General features: G+C 42.1%; 1 protein-coding gene across 5 annotated transcripts in view; it reads right to left on the bottom strand.

Moving 5' to 3' along the window:
* Positions 1–2,336: 2,336 nt before the first annotated feature.
* Positions 2,337–21,318, bottom strand: part of TAOK3 (TAO kinase 3) — a 285,404-nt gene continuing 266,422 nt past the window's right edge. For all 5 annotated transcript variants that reach the window (XM_073559574.1, XM_073559568.1, XM_073559579.1 and 2 more), the window contains 3 exons: positions 16,560–16,772; positions 13,486–13,668; positions 2,337–5,829 (listed from right to left, as the gene is read on the bottom strand). In XM_073559574.1, coding sequence (XP_073415675.1) covers positions 5,668–5,829; positions 13,486–13,668; positions 16,560–16,772 — 558 coding nt within the window. In that variant the 3' untranslated portion in view covers positions 2,337–5,667. The remainder of the gene's footprint in view (positions 5,830–13,485; positions 13,669–16,559; positions 16,773–21,318) is intronic.

Raw genomic sequence — 21,318 nt, 5'->3', positions numbered from 1 at the left:
TTGTTTTCTTTCATCGATTTTTTTTAAACGTTTTCTTTTTATTGTAAGAAAATACACAGCTTGAAAACGTGGATAATGTAATATTTAAAAGACCAAAAAAGACAGGAGGGGACAGGGCAGAGGAAAAAAAAAAAATATCAAAAAAAGAATCGGGCTGATTGCCTTAAGATTTCCCATCTTTAAATACTGAACTGGAAAAGAATCCCTCGTCCCGCTTGAAAAACAAAAACAAAAAGGAAGTATAATAATTACATAAATAATAAAAATAATTAAAAAAAAAATATATACAAATAATAAACAAAAGAGGGAGAGAGATAAAGGTTAATTTTCTGATCTGAATAACAGCTGTTAAAATACAATAAGAAAATATGTAAAATCTCTCCTTAAATTCATTCTATACAGAAAATACATGATTTTTGGCCACGGTCCCTGTGTGGTTTTTGTGCTAGTGGGACTGTGGGCGCTGGGATGCTGTGTGCACACACCCTCTGCTTAACAACTGTTACAGCAGCAAAACCAGTGGAGCAGAGCATTGCTTTGAATGGGCTGTGCTTATTCAGAGTCCACTCTCTGGCCAATTCAAAGGAAAAAAAAAAAAGTCTTTATGCTGAGCTGTAGAAACCTGCACAATGAGGCTCTGCCAGAAGCATAAAAATGAAACAGGTTTTTGCTTCTAGAATTTTTGAGGCTGCAGACCAATACACACAATAAGCACCATCACACCCCCGGAACACTACTTTCAGCACTGCTGCAGAGGTGTGTAATGAGAGAACATGTACAGCATATACAAAAACAGAGCGAGGCATCAGTCCATTATATCCCACAAAGCCACCTTATAAGGTACTTCATGTACACAACAACTTCACAGCAAAATACAGCAGTACAACTTCTTCAGAACAAGTGCAAGAAGACACCTAATAAAAGCACAATTAAAAGCTCCTTCATTTTACTCCGTAGTACTTGCGAGTTTGGTCTTTAGGCAGTGATATCACATCTACCCATGGAGGCAGAGCTCCTAACACACTGCATAATAATGACAACGTAAAACAATGGTAAAACGCACACACTAAACACACGCACACAAACATTGGAGTGCATCAATTACCGGAAAACAGAAGTACTAGTTTCAGATTTCTAATAAATGTTTCAAGAATTTTGCATCTTCGGTGATTCTTTTGGAGTAAGAAACAAGGGTGGGCTACATTCTAGTAAATGCATCAGTAGATGGCAATCCATTCAATCACCATACGTACAGAGATCACTGGAAATAATGGACTGCCAAAGACACTCAAAGAGCTTATGAGAATGCTTTACTGCCACACAAAGAAAAAAAAAAAGGAGAAACCTTCGGCATTGAAGGGTATGCTTCAGGGTTTAACATTGCATGTAACAGTAAAGTCTTTTGACCACTACACGGCACAAAGTCCTTTGACGTAAAACAGAAGAGGGCACAACGGTCTACCCACTGCCATCTGTGTACTTCTAAAGAGCAAAACAATCATTCTTCCGCCCCATTCCACACACTGTTAGCACCTTTAACTTCAGAACAGGTTTGGTCGCCAAAATGATACTGTTCCTTTGCTATAGAGAAAAAGCACTGCTGCATCACTAGTCATATGTCCCAATAGCAGCAACAAAATTACAGTACCATTATTCATATAAAGCAATGAACTATTTAGAGCTGCTCGGGAAAAGGTAAAAAGCCTGCAGCCACAAAGGTTTGTTCGATTTCTTTTTGTTACAAAGAGAGTGGGGCCCAAATGAGCACAGGAAAGGTGTGGATGTGTTCTAGAAGTGCACGAAATCATGCACCGCAGAAAGCGGATTCAACGCCATACTATTAGATTTACGTACCCAGTCCTGGTTTTACATTTCTATTCCAGCTTCTAGAAGATCTGTATAGTGATGGGCGAGTAGCATTGTTGCTCGGGTGGCCTCCGAGTATTTTGGCGTGCTCGGAGATTTAGATTTCGGCGTCTCAGCTGCATGATTTGCGACTTGTAGACAGGCTGAATACATGTGGGAATGCCCTAACAATCAGGCATTCCACACATGTATTCAGCCTGTCCAGCAGTCGCAAATCATGCAGCTGAGGCGATGAAAACTAAATCTCCGAGCACGCCAAATACTCGGAGGACACCCAAGCATGCTCGGGAAACCGGAGCAACGAGTATACTCGCTCATCACTAGATCTGTATAAATATTGCACTTACAATTCCCAGGCTTAGTTAATACATCGTACACAAAAACACCACCAATTGTTTTTAGGTTGGTCCAGAAATTCCCAATATTTTTTCTAAACATTTCATTTAGCACAAATAATAAATCCATCTGTATCAATTTTCAGGTTTATTTGTGTATCATTGTGCCAATTCCCAAAAAACTAAATACTGTAAAATATTGTATATGCTTGACCGCAAATTCAGGTTTCTCATCATTACAAGGATGCACTCAAAATGATGAAAACAATATGGATTTTTTTTTTCTTTTTATCAGATACTGGCTTTGGTGTCCAAAAATCATCATCATCATCATCAATATAATGGTCAAATTTCCGTATAAAATATTCTGCTAATAAATTCATTCTATGAACGCAAAGCAAATAGTCAGAAAAGAAGAAAAACACAAAATGAAATTCGACTAATCAGGAGTTTCAGAATTGTACACTTTTTATGTGACAGGTGCAGTGTGGCCAAAAAATGTGTCTTTGTGAACATACAGTTACATATATCCATAAAGAACAGACGATTCTATGAATTCCTAACTGAATTGATAATGTACCAAAAATGTCAATTCCAGAGGACGTCTTCCCTTTAATTCATGAGGACCAAGATGTACTAAGCCAGAGTAACTGAAGAAACCATTAGTAATCAGAACAACTGAAACAGGGTAAAGCTGTGTGTATGCCACTCTCAATGGCAGTGACAGGGACAGGGACGCCTTAGAAAAAAAAAAATAAATTTGAGGGGGAAAAAACCCCATAACATTAAATTTTATTGACTGAGACTACTTCACAAAGTTTTTTTTTCTTTTTTCCCGGTTTTCTTTTTTTAATAATATTTTGGAACAAGTACAATACATTAATTGTCTAACAGCATTTTCTTTACATACTTTCCATCTTCAAAAATATTTTCTCTATAGAAGATGCTTTATTTATTTATTTTTTTTGTATTTTTATTTATTTTTATGAATGCCTTAAAACGTTGCTCTTTGAGGAAACACTGACTCAGTACATCACAGCCATCGTCTATTCAATTTTAATGCCCCTTCCCAAAATAGAAAAGAAAAAAAATAGGAGGGAAAAAAAAAACAAAAACACATATATACATAATATACATGTATATATATATATATTTATATAATTTGAAAATTTAAACATCCATCCCTCTTATCCTCGCAACTTTGAATTTAAATAAAATTTAGGGTGGGCCAAAAAGTAGTATTGAACAAATGCTCTCAAACAGATCATGTGATTCCTTCCAAACTACAGATCCAAAAAAAAAAAAAAAGGAGGGAATAGGGAGTGTATATATATAAATATATATAAAAAAAAAAATGTTACTGTAGAGGCATTACTATTCACAGTTTAATATTTTAAAATGAGGTGTTAATACGTCTAAATCAGGACTAGGGAAGGAAAAATTTGCAAACCTTCGCCTTGAGTACTCTTTTCAAGTCCAGTTTTATAAGTGTCGTGTCTATACCTAGGCACATGAACTGACTGTGCTCGGGCAAGGACACTTTAATACAACCTATTACAGCCATTGGAGGAGAGGGATGGAAAATACAATCATTTTTGTTACCAATGTTCAAACTGCTGTATTACCAGATACACAGTGTAAATAAAACATTTTTTTTTCTTTTACATCCTGGTATTACATTAGCAATATATTGCAAAGGTTTAGCAAAAGTTATCCTTTGGCACAATAAAGTACCAAAGCCTTTGAGTAAATAGTGTATATTTTGGTCTTAATTTCCCAGCTGCCTTATGTCAGTAAAGAATACATCTGGTATATACATATAAGAAAACCAGGACTGGAGTAGAAAGTACTGCTGATTTAGAGCCAAAAGTGCATTGAAAATTCAAAGTCAATTTCTGCTCCTGCCAGCAAAAGTCTTCAAAATAATATAAAAAAAAAAAAATAAAGAAAAAAAAAAAAAAATGTAAAAAGAAAGAAAAAAAAAAAAAAATTATATATTTTCACAAGACATTCTACCCACCCCATCTGCCCAAACAACCCCACCCCAGTTCTGCTTCTCCCCCCCAACAATATGTCTATATATATATACAACATGATTGGTTTCTGTAAAATGTATCAAACCTCAATAGTTTAATAAAATCTCTTCTTTTTTTATTCCTGACGAACAAATACCAAAAAAACAACAATGTTTAACGCAGCAGCAGTAACCTTAAGGCTGCAGTTTTATGCTTCTCTCTCTCTTTTATGTATTAAATTGTGTATATAATAATTATACATCTAGAAATATACATATATACATATATATATATATATATATATATATATATTTTTTTTTTTTTTTTTTTTGCTTGTACTTTAACAGAACAAAATGTTTGCAGAAACCAACAGCTATTCCCATTTTTGTTGGCTCGTCATTATGGTTTTCTCCTCTTTTCTCTCTAGTCTCTCAAATGTGTTACTGAACATTAATAAATTAATCTCTTCATCCCTGAGTTTTAGTTTTGAAGTGTGAGGCACTTTAGAAGATTGGAAGGTTCGTCTTCACTGGATGCCGACCCAGCATAAGAGGCGTCTTCTTGGTAACCAAACTTCTGAAAGTGCCAAGAATGACCCCCACTCAAAAGTAAAAGTCATAATAACCAGATCTTACTTAGAAACACCACCACTAAACTGGCTCAGGGCTGAAGGGGTTAATCACACGACTTTTACAACTGTTGTGCATCATGAGTTATGAAACCGATTGATATTGTGGCCAGCCATCTTCCACAAAGTAGGACTTTTCACTGTCCTGCGGGACACGTAGGCGAGTCCCAGCAGAGGAACTGTGAACACATAGCTTTCACCCCTCAATGACACCAGGGACTCACACCGCTCACCTTCGTCCAAATGCAGGCTAATAGACACATAACCCTCACAAGCCCTCCACCAGAGGCATCGGAAATACATACCTCTCCATCCTCACACTGAGATAAAAAGCACATACCGCTCACCAGCTTCCCCAAGGAACATCATGGACAAAACTTTGAATAATCAAGTTATCTCTTTCCACAAAAGGGGTTATGAATAAAGGAAGAGTTTCGACACAAAACACAACTGTTACTTCAAGACTCCTTCCCGCTGTTTGAATCTTCGGTTTGTATAACAAGCACCAATGTTCTGATGGATTGAAAATTTGAGTGACAATCAGGGACACTTGAGAGGTATGCCAGGGAGCTTGCTCCGTGCTCAGATTTGCCCAGAGGCACCCTGGTGAGTAAAAAGAATTACAGGCACTAGTGTCCGACGGACGTCAGAGATAGATAGAGACAGAGAGGAGGAGAGAGAAAGAGAGAAAGGGAGGGAGAGAGAGAAGAGAGAGAGAGAGCACGCCCGTTAAAATGGGGAATGTACGTTTTGCAGGTTCTCCTTGCTGTCATTGTTAATAATATTATTGTTCTTTTATTTAAATGGCAAAAACTGGCCTCTCTCATCTATAGTCCTCCTTGGGATATTCTAACGTCACCAGATTTCCAAAGCCCATCCGTAAACTTTCCATATCGAAGGTTTCAATTTCTCTTTCTTGGCGTTCAAATAAATGCTTGATCCTCTCGCTGCGCTCCTTCTGAAGGGCTGCCAACTCTTCTTCAATCTAAAAGAAAGAAGAAACCGCCCATTCATGCTATGGAAAAATACAGCAGAACGCCGCTCTCATTCTAGAATAAAATATGAAAGTGTGCAATACTAAACTCTAGATTTATAAACCTGCAAGAAGCTACATCTCGAAGTTCTTTTAGCACGAGGCTTTATTTCTCATCCACACATGGCAGGGTCCAGGGAGAAGGATGCTAAGTACTGCACCAGACAAAGTCATGGGCTGCAATGAACTGCAGCGACAGCACATTGTTTGGCATAGCTGGGAATTCTGGCCTTCGCTGATTGGCTGGATCCGTTCAGCCAGTCAGATGAGGCCAGTGATGACATCACCTGTTGCTAGGAGTTTCCAGCACAGGATTGCTGGTGAAGAGGAGTATCAGATTTTAAGAGTATGTATATTAATATAAAGCGCTCACTGGAGGACGGCATGTGTGCGCTGCCACGTCTCCTCATCTGGGCACCAAATTACTTATTACAAACAGCATTTATCATTGTATGAGATTACAATTATTAAGTCCCAATGTATCAAATACAGAAAAAGAACAGATTTATTTTATTTAGGCGTACATGTGATCCAGTTAGTCTATGAATACAATTAGCGTCTGGGGTCACGTATACTGCCTTAGGTGATGCTCAAAATAACATTGAGGACATTACACCCCTTCATTGGTTGGAGTCTCTGTGCCCAGACCCTCATCAATACCATGTTTTAAAGGGTGTCTGATGTGTCAGAAGATCGAAAAATATTACAATGTGAGTCCTTGGTGACTGATCCTTTTAATGGCTAACTGAAAAGATAAATTGCAAGTTTTCCAGACTACTCAGGTCTCATCAGGCAAATAGCTGAAGAGTCACACATATCTATACACAACACAGCACAGGAATAAAACAAGTGACATGAAGCAGAGCTATCATTATGGGACAGGGATAAACCCTTGTGGCTGTAAACATTGGAACAGTTCATAGGTAAGGCGTGTGAAAGTTTTATTGCCCTGTGATGGAGGTCTGGTCCATGATTGTGATGCCCCCAAACGGTCTGAGGAGCACATTCCTTAGCTGATACAGAAAGATATCCAGTAGTTTGTTTGGACTACAAGACGCACTTTTTTCCTCCAAAAATGTGGAGAAAAATGGGGGGTGCGCCTTATAGTCCAGATGTACCTCCTCTGACTGTGGAGTGGGAGCAGCAGAGCGGGTCACAGGAGGCAGGAAGCGGCGGGTGCGGCTAACTCCTGTGCCCGCTGCTAAGGAGAACTGAAAATTCAATTCATTTCACGCCCATGGGTGAGGAAGGCAGGGAATAATCATTCCCTTTAGTAGTGGGCATATGTGAACGCCCGGCAGCTGCAGGAAGCCGGCAGCTGCGGCCAACACTGTGTCCGCTATTAAAGAGCAATGAATTTGCACGCACATAGTCCCGGCGTGCAGAGCAGTGAGTATTATGGCAGCTGTCCTTGGCTTATAAGCAGCGCATGACATCCCGGCCATACACTGCTTACAAGCATAAATCAGCTGTTGGCATCAGAACAAGATGTTGCAAGAGAGCGCAGGAAGATAAAAAAAAACATAAACCAATTACACTTATGTTTTTCTGATGTAGGCCATGCATACCAGGATAGGGATGAGGGGGCCATGCATACCAGGATAGGGATGAGGGGGCCATGCATACCAGGATAGGGATGAGGGGGCCATGCATACCAGGATAGGGATGAGGGGGCCATGCATACCAGGATGGGGATGAGGGGGCCATGCATACCAGGATAGGGATGAGGGGGGCCATGCATACCAGGATAGGGATGAGGGGGCCATGCATACCAGGATAGGGATGAGGGGGCCATGCATACCAGGATAGGGATGAGGGGGCCATGCATACCAGGATGGGGATGAGGGGGCCATGCATACCAGGATGGGGATGAGGGGGCCATGCATACCAGGATGGGGATGAGGGGGCCATATATACCAGGATAGGGATGAGGGGGCCATATATACCAGAACAGGGATGAGGGGGTCATGCATACCAGGATGGGGATGAGGGGGCCATGCATACCAGGATGGGGATGAGGGGGCCATATATACCAGGATGGGGATGAGGGGGCCATATATACCAGAACAGGGATGAGGGGTTCATGCATACCAGGATGGGGATGAGGGGGCCAAGCATACCAGGATAGGGATGAGGGGGCCATATATACCAGGATAGGGGATATTAGTGCAGAATTGACCACATTTTTTTGCTTCAGTTTTTTTCTTCTAATTTACTCCTCTAAAACCTAGGTGTGTCTTATGATCCGATGCATCTTATAGTACGAAAAATACGGTAAATCTATGTGACATATTCATTCCTGCACGGAGTCAAAGCTTGTCATAAGTTTGTATGTCTAAATTTTTCTGCCTCTCTGATATTTGAAGTTAGGTTTTAATACAAGCAACCAGGTGCCTCTAGTAGTCACCTAAAATACAAAATTAGTACCAAGAAGATGAACTGCATGGAAACTACAACCTTTATTACAAAAAGATACCAGATAATTTAAATTTCCAGACCTCCACGTCTGTGTTTTAGGCAGCCTCCAAATATAAAAAACATCATTGTCAGAAGCTACCTGTCCTCTCCAACAGCTACAGGAACCTTTCCCTGCAACCAGAAAAAATACAAAACCTGTCCATTTATAATGACCGCGGCACGGACAAGATAAAGATCCCCAACTCACATCAGGAGTACAAGATCCCAGGTACTTTCAGCTGCATCACATCTAATGTGGTGTACTTAATTATATGTACCAAATGTCCAACTGGGGATCTGTATGTAGGGGAGACTGGGCTAAAACGAACAAGAAAGATGAATACTCATCACGATGCAATAAAAGCGAAAAGAATAGCTCTACCTGTTGCCAAACATTTTTGTATCCCTGATCACCGCATCATGGACATGAAATTAGTTGTATTAAAGGGAATCTGTCACCCCATTTTAGCCCTATCAGCTGCGGTCACAGCCATCAGGGGCTTATCTGCAGCATTCTGTAATGCTGTAGATAAGACCCCAATGTAACCTGAAAGATAAGGAAAAAAAAAAAAGTTAGATTATACTCACCCCGGCGTTCGGTCCGGTCCGATGGGTGTCGCCGTCCCCTCCCATCTTCATACGATGATGCCCTCCTGCTCGCGTCTCCCTCGGCTCGCGTACTTTATCTGCCCTGTTGAGGGCAGAGAAGAGTACTGCAGTGCGCAGGACCTCTCTGACCTTTCCCGATGCCTGCGCACTGCAGTACTTTACTCTGCCCTCAACAGGGCAGATAAAGCACACCTGCGCAGGAGCCGAGGGAGAAGCAAGAAGGAGGACATCATAGTATGAAGATGGGAGGCGCTGGACCGGACCGCAACACCCACCGCACCAGACTCCGCCCCCCAGGAGTATAATCTAATGTGTGTTTTTCTTATCTTTCAGGTTACATCGGGAGCTTATCTACAGCATTACAGAATGCTGTAGATAAGCCCCTGATGGCGGTGCCAGCAGATGATAGGGCTAAAATGGGGTGCCAGATCCCCTTTAAAAGGTAACTTCAAATCTCAGGGAGGCAGAAAAATTTTGGAGTACAAACTTGACAACCTTTGACACACTCAATGCAGGAATGAATGTGTTGCATTGATTTATGTATTTTTTTTTTTTTTATCAACTAAGGAATGTGCTGCTTAGACCATTTGTGGGCATCACAATCATGGACCAGACCTCAAGCACAGGACAATAAAACTTTCACACTCCTTATTTATGATCTGTTCAATTATTTACAGCCACAACTGTTTATCCCTCTTCCATATTGATAGTTCTGCTTCACATTACTTGTATTATCTATTGCATTATTCCTGTGCTCCGTTGTGTGTAAATATGTGATTCTTTAGATTTTGTGTCATTCTATGCCTGATGAAGAGACCTGAGTAGTCTCGAAAGTTTGCAATTGGTTACCTTCTTTTCAGTTAGCCATTAAAAGGTATCAACTACTGAGGACTCTCAAATTTTAATATTTTTCTGTTTACTGGCTAACACGGTACTAAGATATTTATTTTTTTCTGTGTCACTAGATAAGAATTTATAGAATAGGAACTTATGGTAAACACAGGAATGTCTGCGCCTGGAATGAGAGATTTTCTATGATGTTAATATTCTATCATATATTAAATTTCCTTTTAATGTCATGTTTTATGTTAACTTTATAGAGGAACTGTCAGCACAGAATGGCTGTTCAAACCAAGTACAGGCGCTCAGTGCACCCACTGCTTGCCACTTACTTGTTTTCTATCTATCTCCGCCCTTCTCTCCCACTATAAAGTCAGAGCTGTTGATCAAAGTAGGGGGTAGGATGCAGAGATAGATGAAACACAAGCAGGACGACGGTGCACTTAAGGGATCCCTGTCAGCACAGAATGATCGTTCAAATTAAGACCCACCGCTCTGTGCATCATGGCGGGGCCAAATATTTAGTGTAAGTGCACACGTAGTTTTTAGGTTTGTGCGGATTTTGTTGGAAAATCCGCAGGACAAGCGGATTAGCCTGCGGTGTTGCCCTGCGGTTTCACACCTCATAATGATAAGGTGTGAAACCGCAGTGGAAACCGCACAAAGAATTGACATGCTGCGGATTGTAACCCACAGCAAATCCGCGCGGAAAAATCCGCAGCATGTGCACTGCGTTTTTTTTTTCCATAGGAAATAAAGGTACTGTACAACGCAGCAGAATCTGCTGCGGACCCACAGAGCCAAAACCGCTGCGGATCTGCAGCAGAATCCGCAGCGTGTGCACATACCCTTAAAGGGAGTCTGTCAGTGGGTTTTCGCTATATAAGCTGAAGACCACATGCTGTAGGGGTTAAAACATATTTCAGCAATGCTTTTCTTATCAAGCTCTGTGGTTTTGTTTGCCTGAAATTATTGTTTTAGAACTTGGAGCATCTGATTGCTGTAACCCAGCAGATGTGCCTCCTGGTCTGGCTACACCCCTTCTTATGATAGGCAGCTCACTGTCTATAGACACTGTACATAGAGAGCCTGGTTTGGGGAGGTTAGCTTTATCAGCTCTGTTTCATTGCTAAATCAAAAAGCTCTGATTGTGTCAGAACGGCTCATAGTAATTTAAGTGACACATCGTTGGATTCAGCTTTTTTTTGCCTACATCAGGCTGCTCTCAGATGAGGTAGCAAAAAACCTGCTGACCGATTTTCTTTAAGTACACCTTCCTGCCTGCTTGTTTTCCCCTCTATCTACACCTTCTCTTTGATTGACAACTGTTTTCATAAAGATAGAAAAGGGCAGAGATAGAGGGAAACCAAGCAGGTGGTAAGATGTATATAAATGATTGGTCCTGCCATGAAGCCCCGAGTACTTGTATTTGTCTTGAACAGTCATTCCGTGCTGACAGAGCCCCTTTAAGTTACTTTAGCAACATAACTGACTCATACGACAATGGCTTCAATCAGGATTCGCTAGAGTGGTCGTGGCTGTTCCAATGTGTGACTGGCATCTGTTTTCCAACTAATCTGATATTGGGCACTGCGATGCGCTGCTCTACATGGGCGCGACAGTTCCTGCAGCACCCATACAGTCATCCCAATAAGTAGATTAGCAGCTAGGCCTAGATTAGTTGCCTCAGTAATTGTTCCACCCATAGAGAAAAGTTGCTACACCAAATGTCCTAATGGGCAAAAAACTAAGGAGCCAGACTACCAGTCTACATGAAATCTGCAAGAAATCAGCCACATGTTGATTTGGAAATCCATGACATACCCTAAAATACAGTTAGGTCCATATATATTTGGACAGAGACAACATTTTTCTAATTTTGGTTCTAGACATTACCACAATGAATTTTAAACAAAACAATTCAGATGCAGCTGAAGTTCAGACTTTCAGCTTTCATTTGAGGGTATCCACATTAAAATTGGATGAAGGGTTTAGGAGTTTAAGCTCCTTAACATGTGGCACCCTGTTTTTAAAGGGACCAAAAGTAATTGGACAATTGACTCCAAGGCTATTTCATGGACAGGTGTGGGCAATCCCTTCATTATGTCATTCTCAATTAAACAGATAAAAGGCCTGGAGTTGATTTGAGGTGTGGTGCTTGCATGTGGAAGGTTTTGCTGTGAAGGAAACATGCAGTCAAAGGAGCTCTCCATGCAGGTGAAACAAGCCATCCTTAAGCTGCAAAAACAGAAAAACCCATCCGAGAAATCGCTGCAACATTAGGAGTGGCAAAATCTACAGTTTGGTGCATCCTCAGAAAGAAAGAAAGCACTGGTGAACTCATCAATGCAAAAAGACCTGGGCGCCCACGGAAGACAACAGTGGATGATCGCAGAATAGTCTCCCATGGTGAAGAGAAACCCCTTCACAACAGCCAACCAAGTGAACAACACTCTCCAGGAGGTAGGCATATCAATATCCAAATCTACCATAAAGAGAAGACTGCATGAAAGTAAATACAGAGGGTTCACTGCACGGTGCAAGCCACTCATAAGCATCAAGAATCAAAAGGCTAGACTGGACTTTGCTAAAAAAAAAAAATCTAAAAAAGCCAGCACAGTTCTGGAAGAACATTCTTTGGACAGATGAAACCAAGATCAACCTCTACCAGAATGATGGAAAGAGAAAAGTATGGCAAAGGCGTGGTATAGTTCATGATCCAAAGCATACCGCATCATCTGTAAAACACGGCGGAGGCAGTGTGATGGCTTGGGCATGCATGGCTGCCAGGGGCACTGGGTCACTAATCCAGCCAAATGCAGCCAAACTGATTGGTCTTCGTTTCATACTACACATGGACAATGACCCAAAACATAAAGCCAAAGCAACCCAGGAGTTTATTAAAGCAAAGAAGTGGAATATTCTTGAATGGCCAAGTTAGTCACCTGATCTCAAGCCAATTGAGCATGCATTTCACTTGTTAAAGACTAAATTTCAGACAGAAAGGCCCACAAACAAACAGCAACAGAAAACCACCGCAGTGAAGGCCTGGCAGAGCATCAAAAAGGAGGAAACACAGCGTCTGGTGATGTCCATGAGTTCAAGACTTCAGGCAGTCATTGCCAACAAAGGGTTTTCAACCAAGTACTAGAAATGAGCAGTTTATTTACAATTATTTAATCCGTCCAATTACTTTTGGTCCCTTTAAAAACAGGGTGCCACATGTTAAGGAGCTGAAACTCCTAAACCCTTCATCCAATTTTAATGTGGATACCCTCAAATGAAAGCTGAAAGTCTGAACTTCAACTGCATCTGAATTGCTTTGTTTAAAATTCATTGTGGTAATGTCTAGAACCAAAATTAGAAAAATGTTGTCTGTCCAAATATATATGGACCTAACTGTATGTGCAGATTTATTTCTGCCATGTGCGAATGGGCTTCTGAATCTCATATACAAAATCTGTAACAAACCTGCCACAAGTGACCGCAGCCTAAGGCTGACATATATAGCTTTTGCAAATTGAAAACATTAACATGCTTGCTCCACAATAATTAGTATTTTAAGTAGAAATATCATTTTTGATTAAAAAAAAATGCCAATAAGAGCAGGAGTAGATTACAGTGTCTTATATAGGACATTCTAATAATCATTAGTATTGAGTTACCAACATATCCCATTTTAGCTGCAGAAAACATTTGTACCTTCTGTTCCAGGTGCGCTCTGCGAAGGGACACCCTCTGCTCCAACTTTTGCAGTTCACGCTCATGCTGTGCCTCCGTCTGCATCTTGATCTTGCTCTGGTAGGCATTGAGCAGCTCCATCTCCTGTTGAAGCTGTTGCCTTAGAGCCTGGCATTCTGCTTCTTGAGCCTCATCCAAGCGCAACTAAAAGAACAGTAACATTATAAAAAAAGCAGTGTCCACTCCTGGCATATTTAGTATATGTAACAGTTGGTTATAGGTAATCTGTCACTGCCAGATTGTTGCTACCCCGAACACAGTTTTAAGAGTTGCATTCAGTCCCTTCCTGCCCTATGCCACAATACTTTCGCTGAACTAGGCAGTTCCTTTGAGCAACCATACCACTACAGGACCTGTGCCAATGCCATCACTTGAAGGTGACTGCTACAACAAACAGCTGAAACCCCACTCTGACGGCAATATGAGAGGCACATCTAATCCTCCACTTTAAATCCTTAGACGTAATGGTTATATACAGGGGTTGGACAAAATAATGGAAACACCTAACGTTTTGGCATCATAATCTTCGAACATGTTATGAACATGCAAACCGTGACATATGGTAATGTTTTGTAGTTGATTATTTGTGTTATGTGATATGTGTATGTAAATTAACTGTTTGTTTTGTAGAATTGTAAGAACATTGATGAAAACCTGATACCAATGGCAGACCTCTCGGATTTTCAAAGAGGCCAAATTGTTGGTGCTCGTATGGCAGGCGCTAGCGTAACAGAAAGTGCCCGAATGCTTGGCGCGTCAAGAGGTACTGTCTCCAAAGTAATGACTGCGTTTGAAAGAGAAGGAAAAACGTCCGCAGCAAAGCACAGGTCCAGCCGAAAGTCGAAGTTGACAGAGAGACTGTCGGACTCTAAAGCGAATTGTGAGAGGATCGCAAGACCACGGCTTCGAAAATCACTGCTGAGCTCAATGAACACCTACAGAACCCAGTTTCCACGAAAACTGTTCGTCGGGAGCTGCACAAATCTGGATTCCACGGAAGAGCTGCAATTAGAAAACTGCTGCTCTCAATGACATATGTTTCCAAGCGTTGTAGAGTGGTGTAGAAATCTCCAGAATTGGTCCCTCGCGCAGCGGAAACATGTGATATTCTCAGACGAATCATCGTTTACCCTATTTCCGACCTCCGGCCGAGTGCACGTTTGGAGACAGCCGAAAGAAGCATTCCATCCAGACTGCCTTCTCCCAACCGTAAAACATGGCCGAGGTTATGTGATGATCTGGGGTGCTATTTCGTGGAGATCCGCCGGGCCAATGATATCCCTTCATGGAAGAATTAACAGCTGTGATTATTTAGGCATTTTGGGCGACCAAGTGCATCCTATGGTTCAAGCACTGTTCCCGGTGGGGAACGCCATCTTTCAGGATGATAATGCACCAATTCATACAGCTAGAATCGTTAAAGCATGGCACGAGGAACATTGTAATGAAGTTAAGCATCTCATCTGGCCCCCACAATCCCCAGACCTCAACATTATTGAGCATTTATGGCCGATTTTAGAGATTCAATTTAGACGTCGATTTCCGCCGCGCCGCCATTGTCGCTCAAAGAACTGGAGGGTGTTTTAAATGAAGAATGGGCTACAATTCCTTTGGAAACAATTCACACCTTGTATGAATCCATACTTCGGATAATTGAGGCTGTAATCGCCGCAAAAGGTGGACCTACACCATATTAAACTAACTTTTGTTGATGTTTCCAGGTGTTTACATTTTGTCCAACCCCTGTGTATCACCTCATCATTCACCTGCAAAAAGTACGGTTTAATTTTTTTTCAAGTTTTATATTTTATTTCATTTACAAAAAAAGGCAAGAAAAAGTGATCAAAAAGCTACGTGCACCCCAAAATCTCACCAATGACCAACTACAAATGATCATCTAAACCCAAGCCCTCACACTGCTATGTCGATGAAAAGGTTTACAGGTTACGGGTCTTTGACTGCAATAAGAAAATCTCTTTAAAACAGAAAATATTTCTATTTGGCCAAATTGGAAAAACCTAAAATAACTTATTTTGTATCTTCCCAACTAACAACCCACACAGTAAAATCATATCACTTATGCAGTAAAGTGAACAAATAGGCCCGGATTCATTAAACCTGGCGTTTTGCACCCCGGCCTCATGATTCATGTGCAGGAGTAAGATATGCCCAACACATTAAGAGGCACACGCCACCTAATAACTTAGACACATTTTATGTGCCCAAATCTCGACTCACATGTGCCTGGCCAGAGAGTGGAGTACATCTCTGGTGTAAAAAAAAAAAAAAAAAAAAAGTGTTGCAACTGTTGAATTTGTTGGGTGGGCTTCATCACACCCTGTGCATGCTTTGCCCACTTTGGTGGACCTCACCGGGATGAGAGTGAACTAAAGTCACAATGTTTGCTAAAGTCAAATTTTACGAATCTTACAAGTCTTCTGCCACAGATCTGGCAAACAAACTTTGATGAATCCATACCATAGTTACAGGAAAGAACATAGTTGCAATTTCCTGTACACAAGAAAGGTTGTATGAGTCCTGAGCATAACAACTGCAGCAGATAAAGTGAAGAGGAAAAATTGTACACTTGTCCACAGAAGTGGTATATTTTCATACATCTCTATGGTTTGGATAAAAATATGGGCTGACCTAGTGTTGTATTCATATCAAATTCTGCTACCAGGAGCCTAAAGAGGCACAACACAATCCTCTTGTTATAATGATTGTTGGGAAGGCAAGCACAGTTCGCAGCAAAACCGTTCATAGGTAGTTTTGCTCTGCACTGCGGGTTACAACTCCAAAACATAGTTGTGGATTGCAGTGGAAACTATTCTTCCCGCCAGCATTGATACAAGTAGTGATAACTGGTGGGATCTAGCAACTACAACACACAACTCTTTATTTGGCCTTTTCTTCTAATTAAATACAAGGTACAATGATGTATCATTACAGGACAGATACCCGTGTCTTTACTAGGGAATCAAGTCAATACTTCATCATCTGAATGGATGAAAACAACTTCTAGACTTGCTTACCGCCTGGGAGGCCATCATTTCATTGATGCTTTGCTCATACTGCTCAGCAAGGATGGCCAATTTGCGTGTCTGCTCGTCCTTCAGGGACTTGAGTATTGTCTTGTGCTCACACTTTGGGGATACCTCCAGCTGGTGATTCTTCAGGGCCTTGTACTGCTTCGTCTGCACTTTGCATGTGTCCTGAAACTGCTTCTTAATCTGCATTTCCATGACCTGTATAATTAAAATCCAATGTAATTGTATATCCACCAATATTCAGACCTGAACATACAATGAAGTTCAGCTACATTTCAGGTTAAGCAAGAACACAAAATAATAATAATAATCTTTATTTATATAGCGCCAACATATTCCGCAGCGCTTTATTACAGTTTAACAATTTCAAAACACAAGTCATAAGTAACAATGTTAACAATACAGTAATTAAAGCAAAATAAGACTAAATAAGACGACCCTGCTCGTGAGAGCTTACAATCTACAATGAGGTGGGGGAGATGCAAAGTACAGGTGTGTATTTACAATGATGGTTCAGCCATCTTGAGGGTGTGGGGGATAGATGGAGCTGGTGAATGGACTACACACGTACACTTACACATAGAATGACTTTGATTAGTGAACGTGATAGGCAGCTTTGAACAAATGTGCTTTGAGGGAGCGCCTAAAACTATGCAAATTGTGGTTAGTCCTAATTTCTTGGGGTAGAGCATTCCAGAGGATAGGAGCAGCACGGGAGAAGTCTTGGAGTCGGTAGTGGCAGGTACGGATTAGTGCAGAGGTTAGTCGAAAGTCGTTTGCGGAGAGCAGCGATCGGCTAGGCAGAGACAGAAATCAGGGAGGAGATGTAGGGGGGTGCCACACTGTGGAGAGCATTGTGGGTGAGAACAATTACTTTGAATTGGATTCTATAATGAATGGGCAGACAGTGTAATGACTGACGAAGAGCGGACACATCAGAGTACCGATTAGCCAGATGGACGACCCTGGCCGCTGCATTAAGTATGGACTGGAGAGGGGATAGTCGAGTGACGGGGAGGCCAATTAATAGAGCGTTGCAGTAATCCAGGCGGGAGTGGATTAATGCTACAGTGAGGGTTTTTGTTGTTTCCATGGTGAGAAAAGGGCAGATTCTAGAGATGTTCTTTAGGTGTTAGCAGCAAGAGTGGGCAAGAGATTGTATATGGGATGTGAAGGAGAGATTGGTGTCAAACATAACACCCAGACAGTGCGACTGCTGCCGGGGTGTTATTGTGGTACCACCCACGGAGAGGGAAATGTCAGATTTAGGGAGGTTAGTAGAAGGCGGGAGCAGAAGTAGTTCAGTTTTGGAGAGGTTGAGTTTCAGATAGAGAGTGGATATGATATTGGAGACTGCGGACAGACAGTCACTAGCGTTCTGTAGTACAGCGGGGGTAAGGTCGGGGGAAGAAGTATATAGTTGTGTGTCATCAGCATAAAGATGGTACTGAAAGCCAAATCTGCTGATGATCTGTCCAATTGGGGCCGTGTAGAGAGAGAAAAGAAGGGGGCCAAGGACTGAGACCTGAGGTACCCCGACAGCAAGAGGAAGAGGAGATGACGTGGAGCCAGAGAACAAAACACTGAAGGAGCGGTCAGAGAGATAGGAAGAGAACCAGGAGAGAGCAGTGTCCTTAATGCCTAGTGACTGGAGCCTAGAGAGTAGGAGATGGTTGTCAACAGTATCGAAAGCTGCAGATTGCTCATTCTTCTTGACCTGAGAGTGGTCATCGTTACGTTTTGCTGTCAGAAGGTCATTGGTCATTTTGAGGAGTGCAGTTTCAGTTGAATGTAGGGGGCGGAAGCTGGACTGTGAAGGGTCTAGAAGGGAGTGAGTAGAGAAGTAACGCGTAAGGCGGGAGTAAACTAGGCGTTCCAAAAGTTTAGAGATGAAGGGGAGAGGGGTCTGTAGTTGTTTGTGCAGGATGGGTCGAGAGCGGGTTTCTTTAGTAATGGAGTAACAATGGTGTGTTTGAAAGAAGATGGGAAAATGTCCGAGGAGATGGAGAGATTAAAGATTGTAGTTAGGTGGGTTGTGACGACTGGAGAGAGAGACTGGAGGAGATGTGAAGGAATGGGGTCGGTAGTGCATGTAGTCGGACGAGAAGAGGAGAGAAGTCTGGAGACTTCTTCTGTGATGCGATCAAATGTGGAAAGTGAGCCAGGGGAGATGCAGGAACGGATGGGAGTCACAGCACTTGGTGGTTGGGAGCAGATTTCCAGACGGATATTATCTATTGTTTCTGTAAAGTGGGAGGCCAGGTCATCAGCACAAATGTCTGTGATAGGGGCTTGTGCTTTTGGCCTGAGGAGGGAGTGAAATGTGTCAAAAAGTTTCTTGGGGTTGTTGGCTAGTGAGGAGATCAGGCTGGTGAAGTAGGTCTGTTTGGCGAGGTGAAGGGCAGCGTTATAGGTTCTTAACATAAATTTGAAGTGGATGAAGTCTTCTGGTGTGCGGGTTTTTCTCCATAGGCGTTCAGCACTCCTAGAGCATCGCTGGAGAAGTTGAGTTTGCGATGTGAGCCAGGGCTGTTTTACTCTGTGCTTGGAGGTTCTGAGGGTGAGGGGAGCGACTTGGTCAAGGGTGCTTCTAAAGGCCCTTTTACATGCACCCGGTCAGGATCGCTGGTGCATCGCTAAATGATCGCTAGTGAGCTTTCACACAGAAAGACCTCACAGCGATGCAGCAGCGACGCAGCGCACGATACTCACCTTTCACACACAGCGATCCTGACGTCCTCCCGCCCGCCTCCACGCTCCACGAAATGGAGCCGGACATTCTCGCGCGATCAGCGATAACCAGCGGGGGAGCCGGTCGGAGGTAAGTATCACACATAGCGATATCGCTATAACGTCACAAAACCGGTGACGTTATAGCGATATCGCTATGTGTAAAACCCCCTTAAGAGTGTCATTTTAGTGATGAACATCCAGATTAGGACAGGAAAAAGAGGAGATTGGGGACAGTGAGGAGTGTAGGGAATCTGAAAGTGTCTGAGGGTTAATGGCTTGTAGATTTCTGACTGTGTGGTAGGTAGGAGTGAGCTGGGGTGGGCGAGGATTTGTGAGCGTGAAGGAGAGAATATTGTGGTCAGAGTGTGGAAGCGGTGAGTTATTTAGGTGGGAGATTGAACAGAGCCGGCCGAAGACCAGATGAATGGTGTTACCGTCCTTGTGTGTCTCAGAGGTTGAAAGCTGTGAGAGGCCTAGAGAGGTGGTTAGTGATAGAAGCAGGGATGCAGATGTGGAAGTAGGGCTGTTAATGGGGATGTTGAAGTCTCCCAGGATGAGGGTTGGAAGTTCTGAGGACAAAGTGCGGCAGCCAGGCTGAAAAGTGGTCAAGGAAGTGGGTGGGTGAGCCTGGGGGCCGGTATATGACCGCTACTCTGAGGGAGAGGAGACGGTAGAGCCTGATGGTGTGGACCTCAAAAGAAGGGAATAAGAGTGATGGAAATGGGGGGGATGACCTGGAAAGTGCATTGTGGGGACAGGAGTATGCCAACTCCACCACCATGTCTGTTTGTGGGTCTCGGGGAGAGAGAGAATTGTAAGCCACCGTAGGAAATGGCAGCAGGAGAGACAGTGTCAGAATCCTGAATCCAGGTTTCAGTGAGGGCCAACATATTGAGAGTTGTTCAGAAAGTAGTTGTGTAGGAAATGAAGCTTGTTACAAGCAGACCGTGGATTCCAGAGGGCACAATTAAAAGATAGAGATGAGGGAGCGCAAGTAATATTAAGATTATTATGGTTTCGATATGAGGTAGGGTAGGGGGTTGATGTTGGGGGATGGTGGACCAGGGTTGGGGGCGATGTCCCCTGAAATCAGTAGGGGTAGGAAGAAAAAGAGCAAATAGTTATTGGAACTTTAAGTAGTTTTTTTCTGCGATGTGTTTGGGCAAGATGGGCTGAGGTTTCTCAGGAAGGTGAGGAGTGCATGGGAGCTGTACATGGGAAAGGGAAGTATAGAGGGGCTGATGTGTATGAGTTGTGATGGAGGGGGGATAGGGTGAATAATTTTAGAGCAAGTCTCTCCTTTGGGTAACTTCATTATAGTGTGACACGGAGACATTTTTTCACAATGTAACTGGTTAGACTAACAAACACGGGTGTACAATGAAGAAATATGGGCCTGTGAGAGCCTTGCATAAACTGCAACAGTAAATGATAGTTCTGAGGTTGGAAGAGGCAATTAAAGAAGAAACTACCAAAGTAGCTCTTAAACCTATAAATTTGTAGACTCGGCTTGGGCACCAAAGCAACTTTATTCTAATGGCATCCGAAAAAGGGCAAATGGAAGCCAAGTCTTAAAAAATCTCAAATTTTTATTATGGTATTATTTAAAAAAAAATTATTTTCATTAAATAAGAAAATCAATAAGTACATAAAACATGAGGACACTGCAACAAGAAAAAGTACCGCTGCACCATTACGGTAAATAGCAGAAAATTACTGAAGAAAATAAACATCCCAATTGATGTGAATTGATATTTACATATACAGATAAATTATGCCCAAAAAATACTGCGCAAAAAGAAGAGGTTTATTTCCACATCCACATGTATATCAAAAATCCTGTGATTTAAATAAAGATACCATGACAGTATTCAACAGTATTCATTGTGTGAGCTTTAAAATATCAAGGCAAAAACAAAAAAAAAGTGCTGAGTGCAAGGATATGTAAACAGTAAGTAAATAGAATCAGTAATGATTGCTAGTGCACTGTATAGGGATAATTACCCCCGGG

This window comes from Dendrobates tinctorius, unplaced genomic scaffold (genome assembly GCF_039654945.1).
Source record: "Dendrobates tinctorius isolate UK_male_01 unplaced genomic scaffold, ASM3965494v1 ptg000003l, whole genome shotgun sequence".
In the NCBI taxonomy this organism is placed as follows: domain Eukaryota; kingdom Metazoa; phylum Chordata; class Amphibia; order Anura; family Dendrobatidae; genus Dendrobates; species Dendrobates tinctorius.
Note: the sequence above shows the minus strand (reverse complement) of the source record. Positions and strands in the feature narration are given on the sequence as shown.